General features: G+C 40.9%; 1 protein-coding gene across 6 annotated transcripts in view; it reads left to right on the top strand.

Moving 5' to 3' along the window:
• CLUAP1 (clusterin associated protein 1) overlaps positions 1–18,147 on the top strand; it is a 46,503-nt gene extending 28,356 nt beyond the window's left edge. For 3 of the 6 annotated variants that reach the window (XM_045820936.1, XM_045820930.1, XM_045820931.1), the window contains 8 exons: positions 229–362; positions 2,318–2,459; positions 4,500–4,572; positions 5,410–5,487; positions 11,226–11,333; positions 13,286–13,341; positions 13,620–13,676; positions 16,744–18,147. In XM_045820936.1, coding sequence (XP_045676892.1) covers positions 229–362; positions 2,318–2,459; positions 4,500–4,572; positions 5,410–5,487; positions 11,226–11,333; positions 13,286–13,341; positions 13,620–13,676; positions 16,744–16,890 — 795 coding nt within the window. In that variant the 3' untranslated portion in view covers positions 16,891–18,147. The remainder of the gene's footprint in view (positions 1–228; positions 363–2,317; positions 2,460–4,499; positions 4,573–5,409; positions 5,488–11,225; positions 11,334–13,285; positions 13,342–13,619; positions 13,677–16,743) is intronic. The other 3 variants (XM_045820933.1, XM_045820932.1, XM_045820935.1) reach the window with 3 other exon arrangements.
• Positions 18,148–18,398: the final 251 nt, after the last annotated feature.

The following is an 18,398-nucleotide window of genomic DNA, read 5'->3' as shown; positions in this document are numbered from 1 at the left end:
CATGGGCGGGAGAGGGTAAATAATTTTGCGTGGGCCTATGTGATGTTCCTCCCTGGGAACAGTTGTTTAAACAAGCAGTGACTTGAGGGGGAGTTTTCTCTTTGCCTAGTTTCATTTTGTTTATCACGATGTTGCCGTGTTTGAGGGGTTGAGAAATTCCACCCTTCCAGTCATCAAGTTGGAGGTCCTTATTGACACATTGTTCCATTCATTTTCTATTAAATGTAGGCACAGGTTCAGAAGACTAAAGACCTGCTGAATAACGTGGCCTCTGACGAAGCTAATTTAGAAGCCAAAATTGAAAAGCGGAAATTAGAACTGGAAAGAAACCGGAAGCGACTCCAGACTCTGCAGAGTGTCAGGTAGATATGAACAACTGAAGAATGAATAGAAAGCTGTCTGTGTAAGTTCAAAGGGACTGAGAGAATATATTGTCAGTGATATTAGCCCTTTAAGCAGTGGAGGAAGCTTTGCATAAGACTTCAGAATGTACGGGTGTTGCTTGTTCAAACAGTCGCACCACTAAACTCATTCTCTTTATTGCTTTCAATGTGTCTGGAAAACTGTTTAATTTTTGAACTTCTACTCAGCTTTTATAGCTTCTCGGAACTCAAGGAAAAGTAAGTAAATCCAGATGGTAAAAGTTGTACAAGACTTGGTCTCCTAAGATCTGGCATTGCCATAAATTAGGTGGAAACAGAAACATATTTCTATTTCTTAGTTTAAATAGATGTTAGACTTTTATTTCCTCACCAGTAGTTCTTCTTTCTTCTGGCTTTCCCTCACTGAAAGTATGTTTTCCAGGGAGTGCGGATAGATAGTGGTGCAAAACACCTTGTAGGTCACTGGAGCCTTTCAGTCGTGTTCCTCTTCTTTTCTTGGATCTCTCTCTCTTTCCCTCCTTTCCCCTACCTCCCCCTTCCCTCTTGTTCTGTACCCTCCTTCCTTTGCTGTTTTTTGTTGTTCTTTCTCTCATGCCGTAACTCTTTCTCCCTTTTCAGTCTCCTTTTATTTTTCTCTCTTTACTCTTTCCCCTGTCCAGCAGCTGTATGTCTTCTAAATGTATCTCGCTCTTTTGAAATGCTGGTGACTGGCCCACAGTCTGGCTACTGTCGTGAGATCTGTGGGAGCACCCGGGGACAGCAGCCAGTTACTCAGGGAGCAGCACGGCTTCCTCCCAGCCAAGGGACCACACCCCTGCCTCTAGAATCAGGGCCACCAGATAGATTTCTCTCATTAATGAGTTCTGCCATTCAAGTGTAAAATCATTTTTTGTTAAACCTGAAATCCTTTTAATAGAAAAGTTTCTGTGTTTTGCTTTAGTACAGAAGATTATAAAATTGTTTTTTAGTTTATCTGTTCATAGTTTTAAAAGAATAGAGTTTTCCCTTTTATTAAAAGAAAAAAGTAATTTAGCAAACCAGTTGAAATTGCTTTTTATGTTATGGTTTTGGCTTTCAATCTTACATTGTTTAAAAACTTAGCTTTAATTTGTAGCAACCTCTATTGCCCTTTGTAGGGGGCTGGTTAAATTTTGGAACATCCACACAGCAGAGTGTTGTGCCCAACTAACATAATGCGTAGACTGTGAGAGCTCTGTGTGGTATGTGCCAATTTTTAAATCCTTATTGAAATCTGTGGCATATTGAGTGAGGAAAAAGATTGCAGAACTTTGTTTAAGGCAGTGATTTCCAACCTTTTTCATCTCATGGCACAAATTAATTACTAAAATTCTGTGTCACACCAAAAACTATATTTTTTGCTGATCTGACAAAAATAGGTATAATTTCGATTCATTCACACTGAAAGACTACTGTTGTGTTGATGGTTGTCACTTTTTATTTGACAATCTACGGGAAAAGATGTTGGTGCCCCGACTCAATAGTCAGGTGTTGCGTGGTTTAAAATTTCTTGTGGTACACCACTGTGCCATGACACACTGGTTGAAAATCACTGATTTAAGGTAATATACTTAATGTATGTTAAAAAATGCATTTTTGTATGTATGTATATATAGAAAAGTCTGGAAGGAAGTATGTCAAGTACTAAGTGCTTATACTTGGTAATGGGATTGTGAATAATTTTTACTTTATTCTTCATACTGTCAGCCATTATTTGAAGTTTTTACAAAAATCACATCTTTTAGATTAAGACATGTATTTCCATTTTGGGGAGAAGGAATAGAAAAGGGGAAATTAGCTTCAAGTAGTTAGAGTGAAGCACCTTCACCAGGATGGAATATGAAACTCTGAATACCAATTTCAAACTACTGTATATTGATTAATCTTCCACTTTTTATTTCTTTTGATCACTCTAGGCCAGCCTTTATGGACGAATATGAGAAGATTGAGGAAGAATTGCAAAAGCAGTATGACATTTATCTGGAAAAATTTCGAAATCTGGCTTATCTGGAGCAACAGCTTGAGGATCATCACAGGATGGAGCAAGAGAGGTTTGAAGTAAGTGTGTAACCAGTTCTTCTCCACAGACCGTTCCTTCTGGCGTGTTACTTTTTACCTATTAACAAGTCAATTTGATAATATCATTGTAAAAAAAATCAATGAATGTTTGATATTAGTTTATCAAACTAATCTTCAATATTTGTTTTTAATCAGGGTTTGGTCCATTAGGACTCTAGACAGGGCTAACCTGTGACCCGTGCAGCCACACAGGACTTTGAGCTTAGGAGAATCTGTGCTTGCTTTAATGTTTTACTGTCGCCATCTTGAAAGCTTTAATAATTTTTAAAAAGATTTTAGTTACTAATTTTAGAGAGGGGGAAGGGAGGGAAACATCAATCAATTGGCTCTTGTATGCCCCCAACTGGGGATCTGACCTGCATCCCAGGAGTGTGCCCTGACTGGAAATCCAACTAGCAACCTTTCGGTTCACAAGCCAGCGCTCAGTCCACTGAGCTACACCAGTCAGGGCTGAAATGCTTAATAATTTTTTAATTGCATTATATTTTGCGCTGAGTCCCACAAATTATGTAACTGTTTTTGAGTCTAAAACATGGTTAGTCAGTTCACTTAAGGATTTTTCAAGCCCTGGTTAATTGAATTACCTGAACTAGCTTATCAGAGAATGCATTATAAAGAGGAATTGTAGTTTATTCATTTTTCTGGGAAATATGTATGGCCCTGAACCTGACCAGTTGTCTTACAGGTTCCTTTCATCCCAGTGTTTAAGGCCATGTAGGAAGGAGTATTTCCGATCCCAGCGTGACTTGAGAAATACGGAATTCAGAGCAAAGAGAGTTGAATCAGGTTGCTCTCACTTTTCAAAATTGCCCTTATCCCTTAGGGATATTACTGTTTAAGCTAAGAATAGTCATGTAGAATCTATATTTATGGTGAAATCGGTCTACTCTCTTTCTTACACTGTCCCTGACAGCTTTGGGGATAAAGGTTATGCTAGCTTTCTTACAAAGCTGGGTGTTTGAATTAGATAATACTCTTTTGCCATCCATGAGGGCTGACTGGGAGTAAATATCACATTCATGTGGACACATGTATCTTGATGAGTATCCTGTTGCCAAAATTACTGTATGGCAGAGGCAGACCTTGGAGGAACAGGGTATAGGACAGGCACATTTTGAGAGCAGTGGAGAGAGCCTGGAGTTCAGGACATTTTAAACATTGGGTGCCTGGGAAAGAACGATAAAGGGCCAGTGAAAATGAACTGACCATTTTATACTGTTGTCTGGGGCCACATCTGGGTTCAGAGAACACACCGAAGACCATGCCTCAGCCTGTGTGTTCTTCCTTCCACAGGTACCCACCCTCTTTTTCTCCCATGGTCATACCTGCTCTCTGTGCTGCTAATGCCTGATCCCTCAAAATATCTTGTGCATGAAACACAATGCTTTCTTTTTAATGTTTATAGCGACACAAATTTTTAAAGCCTAATTTCTTCTCCCATTTTCTGTTTTGACAGTAATCAGGGCCACATTTTATAATCTAACTGAAATGCTAGCTTTTTTTTTTAATCCTCTAGGTGGTAAAACTGATATTTACTTCTTTTCCTGATCAGTCCCACCAGTTGGCATCTTTCAGGGCTGGAATTGTGCGGGACATAACAGTAATAAAACTCATGCTTTGTTCTTTTCAGAACAAGAGGCCTATAGTGCCCATAGTTGATGCATCTGTATAGGCAAACACGATGAGTATTTCTGTATCGTTCAGTTTTCTTTGGAGGCATTGAGGTGTAGTGGGGGGAGCATGGACTGGGGGGCCAGTAAGGCTCATCTTGAGTCAGTTGTGTCCCTTCTGAGACCCTCCTTTTCCATAGGGTTGCTGGCTGATCATAGAGAAAGATGCTGTCAGGTTTCCCAACTATAGTAGTATCTCAGGCACTGTTAGTTCCCTTCCCATCCCTTTACTTCAGATTTCTTTTTCTGGTTCTATGTCACAAACTCAGCAGTGCTTACTCAAATGGCAAAGAATAATAAAATGTCCAAGCAAGGGTCATCTCTTCTGTATCTTGTTCCTGTTCCACAGGAAGCTGAAAATACTCTTCGTCTGATGCAGAACAAACTGAAGGAAGAAGAAAAGAGACTGCTCAAGAGTGGAAGTAAGGCTGTACTTTTTAAATAGCTGTGTTTATTCTGGAGTAGCATTTTTAGCATTGAAAATTTTATATGCATATTTTATTTTCAAAAGTCAATTTTCTCTCAACTTTAATATCAGGTACCATTTTAATTCAGTCAAGAACTCAAGAGACTAGATTAAATTACAGAGTATTTACAGCACATTTGGTTTTTATGCCGACTAAAATAGTGTTTTTCTCTGCTTAATGATAGTTTGAATTATATATAACATATATAATTATAAAAGAAAATTTTGTCTTGGAGGTCTGTAGACTTCCTTATTTTAGGGCAGACTGATGGAAAATGGGCACCATAATGCAGTGCAAGTGAATAGGTCACTTACTGAAAGCTAGTCCCCCCACCACACACACCCATCTTCTGCAGAGCTATCACCTATAGAGAAGTAGGAGTTACTTACATATAAGATCTAGATTGTGGGAAAGAAATCTTCATGACTGGTTAGCACACTTCATCTGTGAACTTCACTGAGGTGTGAAGTCAGCCCCGGGACTGTAGCAGCGTGTGATCTTCTTGCAGAATTGATGGCTTTGTCTCATAGAGTTACTTTTCCTTTTGCTCTTTTTTCATGATGATAGTTTTATTCTCCCCTGCTTGAAGGTAGTATGCCTGGGACACCAGGCATGCTCTCTCTTGTCTTTTCCCTTTGTACCTCTCTCCTTTTGTACTCGTTCTGTGCCTTTCCTGAATTTCACAAAACCCTGAAAGGAGAATAAGAACTGCTGGGAAATCCTCTTGGGGTAAGGTTAGGAAATTCCAAGGGCCTCTCTAGCCAAAGCAGCCCCTCGCCTTTATGGTTCCAGGTCAGCCAGGAGAACCCGAAGCTGCCCTAAGTGATAAGCCTGCATGGAGTGTATGCCCTCCTGGGAGGCCTGGCACAGGTAAGAGCTCTAGTTGGTTGGCTGCCTCCTGCCCCGCCCCAGGCCAGCACGTTAAGTCCTTTCTCACTGACCTTGCTTTATTCTTCTGAACCCAGACTTTCACTTTGTGATCCATAGGTTTGGGGTCTCATAAAGGACAAAGATTCTTAGAAGGATGTGTGATTAAATTTTTTCAGAAGAATTTCCAGTATAAACCAACTTAATGAAGGATAGCACTTAATTAGCTTGGAGTGAAGAGAGAAGTTAGGAAAATACTGGGTTGGCCAAAAGCCTGTTTAGTTTTTTCAATAAAATAAAAGACACATTTTTCCTTTTCACCAATAACTGCATTGATTTGGATATTCTGAGTATGTTGGCTGTCTCCCTGTTGATTGTCCTCAGTTCATGTCTCTATTTGATTGCTGTCAACTTCAACTGGTCTACCTGACCGTGGAGCATCATCCACCAAGAAATCTCCAGCACAGAACTTTGTAAACTACTTTTGACATGTTCAATCAGTCACAGCACCTTCTCCATACACTGCACAAATATTTTTATTTCAGTTGTGTTTTTACCTTTCTTGAAATAATAGAGCATAATATACCAAAAATGTTGCATATTTTCTTCCATATTCAGTAGTAAAATGGCTACACAAAAATTCACCAATTTTGATACTTTTTTTTAATGCATGGTGATATATCAGCTGTCATAATGCAGTCTAATAAAATCATTTCAAATGAAGTTGAAGACAAGTAAGCATTACTAGAGTCATCTTACAGAAAAAAAAAAGAAACAAACGAACTTTTTGGCCAATCCAACATTTATAAAGGACCATTCTCATTTTTTCTCATCCTCACATTCTTAAGATGGACTCTCTTTCTTTACTTCTCTGCACATGTGAGAACATTGCCCAGAGTATTGGATCAGGGAGATGTATAAAGGAAGACTGAATTTTTCTCCATCTGAGAAAGATTCCTCCAAACACAAAAATCTGATAGTACATAGACATAAATCAGGAGCAAGAATTAGTAAAGTCTAAGAGCTTGAAGAGATCATCTTGCTCAGGCCACTCTTCAGGCAGCTGTCTCAGCATAGCAAAGCATTGTTAAGTATCTGTTCTGGGTGCTGAGGGTGCACGAGTGGACAAAAGAGAGGAATCCTTGCCCCAGTCCATCTTGCATGCTAGCAACATGCTAACATGCTAGGAGATAAGTAATAAGCAGGCTATATGTGGAAGGAGAAAAATGTCATGGGGAGCAGGTAAGAGGGAGGAATGAAGAAAGTGTGACAGGATTGCATTTTTAAATGGGGGTTAGGGTAGACCTCACTGAGGAGGTGCTGTTTCACTGAAGACTGAATCAGTAGAGCTGGGGAAAAGGAGATACCAGATAAGGAAAACCCTAGAAAGACTGGGACCCAGAGTCTAGGTGAAGGGATGAGTTTCACTGAGGAAATGTGTGAACACCAAGGACTTAAATTCAGGCAAGTTAGAGGAGTTAGAAGGTGTAATGTGTTCAAGGGGCTCATCCCTGATCCATGATGCCCTTTGTTAAGCAGGAGGTGGTCATCTTGGATTTGGTTTTGGTGGTCTAGAGTAAGGGACTTGAGGAAGAGAGAGTCTGAGTGATTAGAGATGGGAGAATGCCATAGGGCCCCAGAGATTAAAAAAGGCAATGTAATTTGTTCAGATACCGTGTAACAGAAGTAAAGGGCAACTTTTCATTTTTCCCACCATCTTTTTAAACCTTACTACTGGTGGTAAATTTATAACTGTAACCCCAGTAGGATTCTTTACTGTATGTAGCATTAGGAACTTAGAGTCCTCCAAATTTATAAAATGGCTCAGAAATTTCTACAAAGCACTTGAGTAACTGAATGGTATTCCCAGACCCAATTCCTGTGTGTGTGTGTGTGTGTGTGTGTGTGTAGGCTTCTCCACACCAAGCAATTTTTGGACACCAGCAAGGTGTCCAAGAATTCAGCTCAGTTCTGATACTGGCTACCAAGAGAGAGGATCAGATTCCAGGGATAAAGAAAGGGCTTAGTGCCACAAGATCACCCTCCACTTCAGATGCCACATCGATACTTGTGTTTCTGACTGGCTAGGAATCAGAGGTTCCTACAGCCCCCTCCATGGGTTTGATTAATGTGCTAGAGAGGCTCACGGGAAAACCTGTTTACTCACTAGATTATGGATGCATTGCAAAGGATATTAAAAGGTATGAATCAACAGCCAGTGAAGAGATACACAGGGCAAAGTCTCGAACAGGAGGTTCTGTCCTTTTTGACCTTGGGCAGCACATGGAAGCTCTCCAAAAAAGACCAACAGGATATATTCTCTTTGGGTTTTTATAGAGGCTTCATTGTGTAGTCATGATTGTCTAAATCGTTGGTGGCTGGCGATTGATTCAACCTCAAGCCCCTCTCCCTTCCCCAGAAATCAGGATTGAAAGTTCCAATTCTCTAACCATATGGTTGGTTCTTACAGGCAGCCAGGCTCCACCCTGGGCGAGATCCAAAAGTCACCTCATTAGCATAACAAGAGAGACCATTGTTGCTCCCATCATCTTAAAAAGTCCTTAGGGTTTGAGAGCTCTGTGCCAGAAACAGGGATGGAGACCAAATGTACATTTCTTACTATAAATCACAGTGTCACAACAGCCTGGCTGTGATTCTGTTTTTATGGTGTAATGGAGAACAGATGTTTGTGCATTTAATGTATACAGGGTCAGGCAAAAGTGGGTGTACAGTTGTGAATACTCAAAACAGAGTTTATTCTTATGTTATTATGTATTAATTATTGCATTATTTTCCATATGAACAGCTGTAAACCTACTTTTGCTCCAGACTGTATTCACTGCATGCCTGCACTGTGTCAAGCCCTGTGCCAGCCCACAGTGATGGACGAGGCACTTGGGCAACCCTGAGTCTAGGACTGCACTACCCACTACCTCGCTGTCAGCACGTGTGGTCTTGAGCACTTGAAATGTGACTAGTCCGAATTGAGGTGTGCTGTTTGTGGAGAGTATACACCAGATTTTGGAGACTTAGTATGAAAGAAAAGTAAAATGACTCTTTAATAATTTTTTACATTGGTTACGTATTGAAGTGACATTTTAGATATATTGGATCAAATAAAACATTGAAATTAACTCACCGGTTTCTTTTTACTTGACTGTAGTTACGAGAAAGTTTAAAATTAAATCTATTGCTGGCATTATATCTCTGTTGGACAGTGCTGATCTAAAAGGAGAAACTTAAAAAGAAACTGCCTGTAGTTTAAGTGGTGTAAAGTGGTATCTCATTGTGGTTTTGATTTGAATTTCTCTTGATAGCTAATGAACTGAAACATCTTTTCATGTGCTTGTTGGCTGTTTGTGTGTCTTCTTGGGAGAGATATCCAAGTCCTTTGCATATTTTTTAAATTGGGTTGTCTTTTTATTGAGTTGTAGAAGTTCTTTATATATTCTGGGCACTAGAATATATAAAGTATTTTATAAATGATTTAAGTGATTTGAAAATATTTTCTTATTCTTTAGGCTGTGTTTTCACTTTTTTTCATGTTCTTTGCTGTACAAAGTTTTAATGAAGTCTAATTTGTCCATTTTGGGGGGATTGCTTATGCTTTTAGTGTCATATCTGAGTGAGAAGTCCCTGCCTGATTCAGGGTCACCAAGATCGACTCCTGTGTTTTCTTTTAGGAGTGTTATAGTATAACTATTATATTTAGGTTTCTGATCCATATTAAGTTAATTTTTATTTATGATGTGAGGTAAGGATCCAACTTCATTCTTTTGCATGTGGCTATCCAGTTGTCCCAGCACCATTTGTTGGAAAGACTATTCCTTCCCCATTGAATTTTACCAGCACCGTTGTCTACTGTACGTAATTTTAGCATGTCACTGACAGTTCCGTGATTTCAGTGTCAGCGTGCATTTACTTACCTATGGGGTTGGCCAAAAAGTTTGTGGGGTTTTTTTTTTGTTTGTTTGTTTTCTAAAGTAAAAGACATATTTTTCATTTTTCACCAACAACTTGATTGATTTGGATATTCTGAGTATGTTGGCTATCTACTGCATGTATAATGTTGATTCTTCTCAATTAGTGTCTTGATTTGATCTCTATCAACTTCAACTGCTCTACCCAGACATTGACCAGTGAGAAATCTCCAGCACAAAACTTTGCAAACCAATTTGACACATTCAATCAGTCACAGCACCTTTTCTATATACTGCACAAATCTTTTTTGCATTTGACCTTTCTTGAAATAATAAAGCATAATATGCCGAAAATGTTGCATTTTTCTTCCATCTTCAATATTAAAATGGCTACATGAAAATTCACCAATTTTGATATTTTTTTTAAATGCACACTGATATGACAGCTGTCATAATACAATCTAACAAAATTGCTTTGAATGGAGTTAAAGACAGCTAAGAGCTACCAGAGGCATCTTAAGGGGGGAAAAAAAACAAACACACTTTTTGGCCAACACAATACTTAGTCCTCAGTGTATTGCTTTTGAGTTGTCAGAAGAAATCATGCTGAGCCTGAGATATCTGTATTAATATACTTTTGAAATTCATGATATCATTTGATTTATGTTGCATTTGTTATGGACTTAATGTCATAATTTTCCTGGGTGAAGTAAAAAGTGAACTAAGCTAAACAGTGATTTCATTTTATAGTCATTAACTTGCATTAATATTTAATCATATTCTCTATAAGGCCTTTTGTACGGTGGTAATTTTCAGATCAAATGTGTTGAAGTCTTGCAAGATTCTGCTGTTGACACTCTCCGGCTCCCAGGTTTGCCCTCTGTGCTGTGGAGCACAGCTCTTCTCTCCGTGGCTAAAGAAGGCAGAAAACTTTCACTCAGTGCCCAGCCAGAGGCAGCCACCATTTCATTACCCTCTTATATCAGGGCCTAAGCAAAGCCTTTTTGTAGATGAACACTTACTATACTGCCAAACTGATTTAAAGTTAGTAATCAGAGCAGCAACTGCAAACTCCTCCAGTCCCATCTTTAAAACCTGTGTCTCTCCCTGGGTGCAGCAGAGTAGTGAGGGACTGGGTGGTGAACACTTTTTCTCCCCACTGTGGAAATTCTCATTCCATAGGTTTCCATTAGGAAATGTTCAGCCTGCACAAAACTCCGGAAGAGTGTTTAAGAGATTAATGTAAAAGGCCATGATATTGAGAATGGCCTTTCTTTATAATGGAATTTTCTCCAGTAAAGAATATTGTGAGCACCAGTTTTCCTTGCCAGTCACTAGGTCACCATATTTCTCATGCCAGCCCTGCTCAGGCCGTTGTTAGCCTGGTCTCCTTCTTGCCTCCAGTCTTGTTTCGGGGCAGTCGCTGTCATTTTTGTTATCCTCAAGGAGCTTGAGTTCTGGTAACACAGCCTAAAGACTGAAAAGAGTTTTTTTCCCCTCCAACTACACTCACAACTGGCTATTCAATTGTTTAGTTTCACATACTGGAATAGTGATTCATTCTAATACATCTGACCTGCTTATTTCTAGCATTGGAAAATTGTTTTTTAAAAAAACCAGCCTATCATCTGCATTAACTCTTCCCTAAGTGTCTACAAGCAAATCCTGAGAGTCTCATAAAATTTAATGTATCAAAAGAAAGGCTCAGAAGTGCAGCTGCCTTGCACAACAGCCTTGCTGGACAGAGGCTGCTTCAGAAGTAATGATGAATCTACTCCCCCATCCCCCCGTTTTTTTTTGGCTTATTTGTGTTCCTACCAGGTAATAACGACTCAGACATTGACATCCAGGATGACAATGAATCCGACAGTGAACTGGAAGAGAGGCGGCTGTCTAAGCCGCGGACAGCCATGGAGGTGCTCATGCAAGGTATGATGGCTTCCTCCACTGGCCGTCCTCCCTGTGTCTGTCACAGAACACAATGGTCAGGATTGGGTCAGAGCTGCTTGGTATTGAGGCTGTAAGCACACTGTGGGTGGCCCTGCTCTGGGGTTTATCCTGCCCTGTTGTTTGTCAGAGTTCAGCTCTTAAACTGCTCAGTGGTCATCTTTGCCACTAATGCTCTTACATGTGGTTCCAAGAATGGCTGATTCTTATTTGTGGCTTGGTGTTTCTCAGAATTCACAAGAACACACTGCTTTTGCCACTGAGCTGTATTCTGTCCTTTTTATGTCCAAAACTGCTGTCAGAGCAGTTATATACCTTATGGTCAGAGAATTAATGTACAAAGAAGGGACTTACTCAAGCATCTCTGCCTTTTAAAAATGTTCTAATTTTTACTTTTTCACTGCACCAGATTCAAGCGATAAAATGTGTGGAGCAGATCTGGGTGGGTATTTGCTCATGTCCCGCTCCCCACCCAGAAGGCTCTTGGCCAGTGGCCTAAGAGTATGTCTTTCCAAATTGCTCTTACACACACACATACTCAAACATGGACACAGAGATCACCGGAAACGTTTTTTAACCTGAATGGGACCAGACTATGTATATGGTTCTGCAATCAGTTTTGTATTTTATTTTTATTTTTATTTTTATTTTTAGAGAGGGAAAGGGAAAGAGAAAGAGAGGGAGAGAAACATCAATGTGCAGTTGCTTCTTATGCACGCCTACTGGGGAGTTGGCCTGCAACCCAGGCATGTGCCCTGACTGGGAATTGAACCAGTGACCCTTTGGTTTGCAGGCTGGCACTCAATCCACTGGGCTACACCAGCCAGGGCCACAATCTGCTTTTCTTAAAAAATTAAATATATTGCCCTGGCTGGTGTGGCCCAATGGATTGAGTTTTTATGTACATAAGTATTAAATCATCTTCCTTTGATCATTTCATATTAACTTTTGTTGCTAACTGCTTTCTCTTATTCTAAGTCTGCCTATTTTTATTTATTACATTTCACCTTTTTATAGGATAGTTAGATACTCTGATTTTCTTTTCCTTTTATTTTTTAACAACTTCATGACATCAATAGAGGTTAGAGGTTATGACTCCCATTCTACATATGGGAGTCAAGGCTCTGAAAATGTATGTGGTTAGTTCAGTGGAACCCAGTAAAGGCGCCAGTGCTCCTAAATTCTCCTGCTGACCACTCGCTCAGGAGTGAAACAACACAAGATCTGCATTTTATCTGACCCAAGGAAAAGTTTTCATAAGTAGATCTTAGTGGTCGCATCCAGGCCTGTCCTGAGCTAGCTCCTCACTGAGCTGACCTCCTTGCCTTTCTCCTGAGGCCTGGACCTCACGACAGAGATGTTGACAGAGATGTTCCTCTCTCAGCCTTCAGGTGTGAGAGCAGTTCTCTTCCTCCACTCAGTGAAGGGCGCCTACTGAGTTTTTGCAGGAGTCACATCTGGACAACATTGACTTTCAAAGGAGGGATGGAGAATTACTCGGATAATAATGACATTTGGAAGATGAACTAATTGTGATATTTAAACATTTTTCTTTTTGAAATTCAGACATAGAGCTAAGTACAGGTGACATGGGTCCATAAAGGGAGAATATATTTCTTTTCTCAACTGATAGCATACCTGTTCCACTGGGTATACACTAACAATGGGATTCAGTGATTTTTCCCTAAGACATTTATAGGATGCACCCATATTTTTCTTATTTATGTTTCATGCTTACATTTTACTGCCCTTTCCCTTGTTTCACTGTGGAAATGCAAAAAGTCCATTACCATTTGTCAGCAGTTCTGATTAGTTGGATGCTACTTGAGTAAATTTTTTATGATTCTTCTTTTTCCCAATTTTCTAAAGGAAAGCCAGTTTATGCCTCACTATACAAGGTTTTTGTGATGTCTTCATGTTTTTATTCTCTCCAGGAAGACCTAACAAAAGCATCGTGGGCACAATGCAAGGTGGAGACTCTGATGATGATGTGAGTGCTGACCAGCTTCCGTCAGCAGTTGTATTCTTTCTGGTCCGGGGTCTGGGGCTGGCCTCAGTGACTAGATTAGCCAGGAACCAAGCATCTGAGCAGCGTAGTGTGAGGTGTGGCTTCTCGGCCAGGCTTGTCCCTGGATTTGTGGCGGAGTTTGGCCTCCCACGGAGCTGGACTCTATTCTTTGCTTGTTGATGGCTCATTTCTTTTCAAATGAACCTGCTTGCCCTACTTTTTTTTCCTTCTTATTTTCTGTCTACTCTCACTTTCCAAAGATGGAAGGACCACCAACTCTGTTAGGTAAAGGCAAGACCTCCAGCTCCAAGAAGCAGGTTGGTTTTCTTTTTCACCTCATCCATTTGTGCATGTGTGTGTGTGCGTGCACGCTTGCTCAAGGCCAGCAGAGAGCCTTCCCCAAGAACGATGCTTCTGTCTCGGGCAAAAAGCCACTCAAAATGGGCCCAGCAGTGAATGGTGAAATTCCCTAAAGGGGCCTGTGCTAAGGAGGAGGAATGAGGGCTGAACCAAGAGACAAGAAATGTTGTGGCTGGGGAGTCATCTGGCCCTTACACCGTAACCTAGAAAGGAAGGGCTGCTGCTGAGCGCCCGGGGTCAAGACTAGCCCTCTCTTCACCTCCATTCTGGGGAGGAAACATGAAAAGGAGGCTCTCCTGAGACCAGGGCCTTGGAGAGGCTGGGCAAGGGGCTGCAGCACCTTGAACATTATTAAGTGGATAACTGACTGAGATGTGAACCAGAATGGGGAAACAAGGGGTCCCTGCTGGAGCCCAGCTGTTGGGGCTTTTCCATCCATCACTCTGGGCCTGCCTTCTTCGTTGCAGTCCCTGGCAATACTGTGAGTCCCAAGAGGCAAAGAGGGACTAGATTGATCCCAGGCACAGACCTGCCCAAGTTGAATGCCACATGTGTCCAGAGTGTGGCACTAGTAGCTACACAGAGATGGGTATAGGCCTTATGTTCTTGTGCAAAAGGTCCATTTATTTATGACCAGCAGTGTGTACTGTCACAGACATTCACAGGAGAGAGAGGTCATTCAGGTGTGCTGGGCAAGATGCACCGAGAAGATAAAGCCTTAAACACACAGAAGGTGGTCTTTAGTAAAGTAGAGAAACCACCTCAGAAATTTTAACAAGGTAGGGGATGGATGGTTAAACAACTTCTGTCCATCTAGCTTACTCATCCAAGACAGAAATAAGGAAAGTCTGGTGTGGGAGTTGCCTCGAGAGCCCTGGCTCACCTCTTTTCTTATGATTTGCTTGATCATTTGTATAGCTCTCTACTTTTCAGAACAAAGGCACTATTGTAGCTTAAATTGGTTCTGTGTTGCATCTGTTGATGCATGTTTATTTCAGAAAGGCTGTTTTCATGTATCACCCCATAAGCGTGGGAGTTTGTCCTTCATGTAGTCACTCAGTCACTAGACAGATGGTTTTTGAGTGCCTGATATGTGCCTGCCACTATTATGGACTGTGGGGAATACAGTGAATAGAAACAAGGTTCCTAACTTTATTAAGCTTAGGGCCCAGCAATAGTGAGGCAGGTCCATCAGGGCTCATAGGGATAAGAAGAAAAATAAAGCAGGTTTTAGAACAGAGTGACAGGAATGAGGAATGTCTTTTGATTGGTCAGGGAAGACCTCTCTGATAAAGTGACATTTGGTCAGAGGCCTGAGTGGAAGGAGGGACACGGTGCTAGGGAGAGGCATTCTAGTCACAGGAAATGTGGTTTTTGCATTCGAGGCTCAGAGGTGACGGTGTGACCAGAATGGAGTGAATTGGGGGCAGGAGCAGCAGGAGAGGCAGCAGGGGCTGTATAGAGCTTTGCAGAATGTGGCAAGGACTTGACATTTTCTCTGAGTACAATGGCAAGGTGCAGAATCCTGAGCCCAGGAGTGCCAAGAGCTGACTCACATTTAAGAGAGCACAGAGAAGAGGCATTTGCAATAGTGTAGTGTAGAGATGATGGTGGTGGTAGCTTAGCCTTGGGTGGTAGCAGTGAGGTATTGAGAAGTGGTCAGATTCTGAACATGTTTCAAAAGTAAGCCATCAGGTTTTGTTGATTGGACATGGGGTGTTAAAGAAAATGAAGGATGTCTTGGTTGTGGCATAATTGTCCAAAAGCACAGTTTTCATCTCCTGAGCTGGGGTGGACCTGAGGAAGGGGCTTGGAGTACAGATGGAGAGTTTAGTTCTTGGATATTCTTAGTGTGAGTTGCCCTGCTAGGTGTCTACATGCTGATGCTGAGTTGAAATTCGACTCTGGAGTTCAAAGTCAGGTCTAGGTGGTCTTTAAGCATGAGGGTACGTGTGATTGCTTGGGGGAGAGAGAAGAAAGAGAAGAGAGGAGGCCCACAGACCTGAGTTGACTCCATAATGTGGAGGTCAGGGAGATGGGATAGGGTTGGGCAAGCGACACAGGACACAGGAGTAAGATGGGATGGGAACCCAAAGAGAAGGGTGCTCTGGAGGACGGAAGAGTGGATGCCAGGGAAGAAGGAGCCCGTAGGTAAACAGGAGGACGGAGAGTTACCCTATGGGAATTGAATGTGTTAAATGTGTCAATCTTGACAAGAGCGGATTAGAGGGGTTGGTGGGGTGAGAGCCTAACTAGAGTGTGCTTAAGAGGCAGCGAGAGGGGACACATAGGGACAGTGAGTTCAAAATTCATTCAAGGAGTTTTGTTGTGAGGGAAATAGAGAAACAGGGCAGAGTAGCTGGAGAGGAAGATAGTATTAAATTTTGAGAGTTTTTTTTTTTAAGAAGGAAATTACAGTATGTCAGTGTGTGTGCTAGTGGGAGTGATTGAGATAGAGTGAACAACCATCCTGGTTTACCTGGGATATAGGACTTGAAGTTTTAAAATCTGGCTGAATTGGTCACCCTAGATCTAGATGATGGAGGAGAGCGTTTCTTAAGTTTTGCTCCTTATGCTCATTTTCTGTGAGGCTTTCCATCCCCAATCTTCAAAAGCAAAATAAGCTCTCCTTTCCTCTTTCCAAGTCCCCACTCTCCCTACTACCCAGTGGTGGGTCTCTGGGCCACCACGAGCAAAGCTGCATCCAGCAAGCCTTGGTGCAGGCGTGGTGGTCCTGAGACATCTGTGGGAAGGCAGCCCCTGTGACACCAACCTTGGATTGCATGTTGGTATTTGAGGATTAGCAGTTAGATGATATCATGATCTCTGTATTTCAGCCAGCAATATCTAGATGTTTGGTCCATTTTTATGTCCCCACAGCCTGACTGCTTCTCTGCCAAGCCCTTCCTTCACATGGGGGTGTTGCTAGTTATTGAGCTAGCAAAAAAGTGAGGTAGGGTCTTGCTGATAAGGTGTCAGAAATGAGATGGGCCCTCAGTTGCATTTGCTGTCTTTTTCCTATAGGAAGACTCAGAGGACAGTGAAATTGACATGGAAGATGATGAAGATGATGAAGATTTGGAAGACGAGAGCATTGCTCTTTCCCCAGCTAAACCTACTCGAAGGGTCAGGAAACCTGAGCCCCTGGAAGAGAGTGACAATGACTTCTGACCTTCTTATAAGGGACCCATGCAGATTAAAACCCTCAGACTGGTAGGTAAATGGCAATGTAGAAGTTTAGGAAGGACACATATTTTGTTCTCCAAGCCAGTTGGGCTGACTGTTAGTGAAGTATTACCTATTATTGCTTTAGCCTACTATTTTCATGGAGTGTAACTCCATGAAATTTAAACAAGAATTTGTTTAAATTAGGGTCAGAACAAACCTTAAAGATTATTTTTTTGCCTTATTTATGTCCTAAAACTTGAGAAATGCATGTGTTCTTAGTGAGTCACACCCACAGGACAAAAACTCAAGGAGAAGTAAGTTTCTATGTCAGTGAGGCAGACCTGGGACTGGGCAGTGCACAGGGACTCATTTCAGGAGTAGTGGCAGACCAGTAATCACTTGTACAATTTAGAGGCTGTTATTTTAGCCCCTATTTCATTTTATAGTTTTATTTTTCCTTCTGCATGCTTACAATACCAAGCTTTAAATGTATTTTACTAAAATTTTCTGAATGAAAGTTAGCTAAATAAGATGAAAACCAAGTTTTCTTGATAATCAGGCAACAGAAATGCTCCTGGTTACAAAGTCTCCATTTTCTCTCAGAAGGCTAACATTCCTCCTTAGGAAAGCAAATTAAGGAAAAACTGTTAGTACAAATTTGTGTTTCTAACTTAAAAAATAAACCAGAATTGAATTATGTGGAGAACACTAGAATTTCCCTACTGTGAAAAGAAAAGTTATAGGTGGCATTGTGTTTTTTGTTTTTGTTTGTTTTTTGGAAAGCACAGAACAGTTTTTATTTGTTTTTCTTTTTTTACATTTAAAAAAATATATTGTCTTTATTATATTTTTCCATTACCATTTAGTCCCCTTATACCTCTCTCCCCTCAGCAGTCACTACACTGTTGTCCATGTCCACATCCTTCATTCGTTTTTCAGTTATAAAGTCAGAAGACTTCTGAAGTGACTTTTCTTAATAAATGTATTTAATAGCATATTTTTACATTATTAAATGTTTTACTTGAAAATATAATTTTGTTTATTTGCAACAATAATACTCGAGAAAAGTTCACAGATTAGTATGGTACATGTCAATTTTAGACTATGTGACAGTTATGTCATAGTTGCTTTTTTGTCTTATCTTTTCCTAATTTTATGTATAAGATTACCCCTTTTTTTAAACATTCGGCATTCAGTTAATCCCTCAGTAATTTGGAACATGCCATTTTTGAAACAATAAACTAAATGGGAAATAGATGTGTTGGGAGCCATGATAATCATCTCAAATTCCATGGCTTCCTAAAGTGCAAAAGACGGGAGGACTTCCGGTCAACATGGAGGCGTAGGTAAACATGCTTCGCCTACTTGTGCAACCACAGAAGGAATTACAATTAGACCTCAAAACAAATAACACCCAGAACCATCGGAAAATTGAGCTGTATAGAAGTCTGACAACCAAAGATTTAAAGAAGTCACATTCATCCAGACGGGTAAGAGGGGCAGAGACGTGG

Source organism: Phyllostomus hastatus, unplaced genomic scaffold, assembly GCF_019186645.2.
Source record: "Phyllostomus hastatus isolate PE091 unplaced genomic scaffold, TTU_PhHast_1.1 phas_scaffold_442, whole genome shotgun sequence".
Lineage (NCBI taxonomy): Eukaryota > Metazoa > Chordata > Mammalia > Chiroptera > Phyllostomidae > Phyllostomus > Phyllostomus hastatus.
This window is presented reverse-complemented; position numbering and strand designations above follow the sequence as displayed.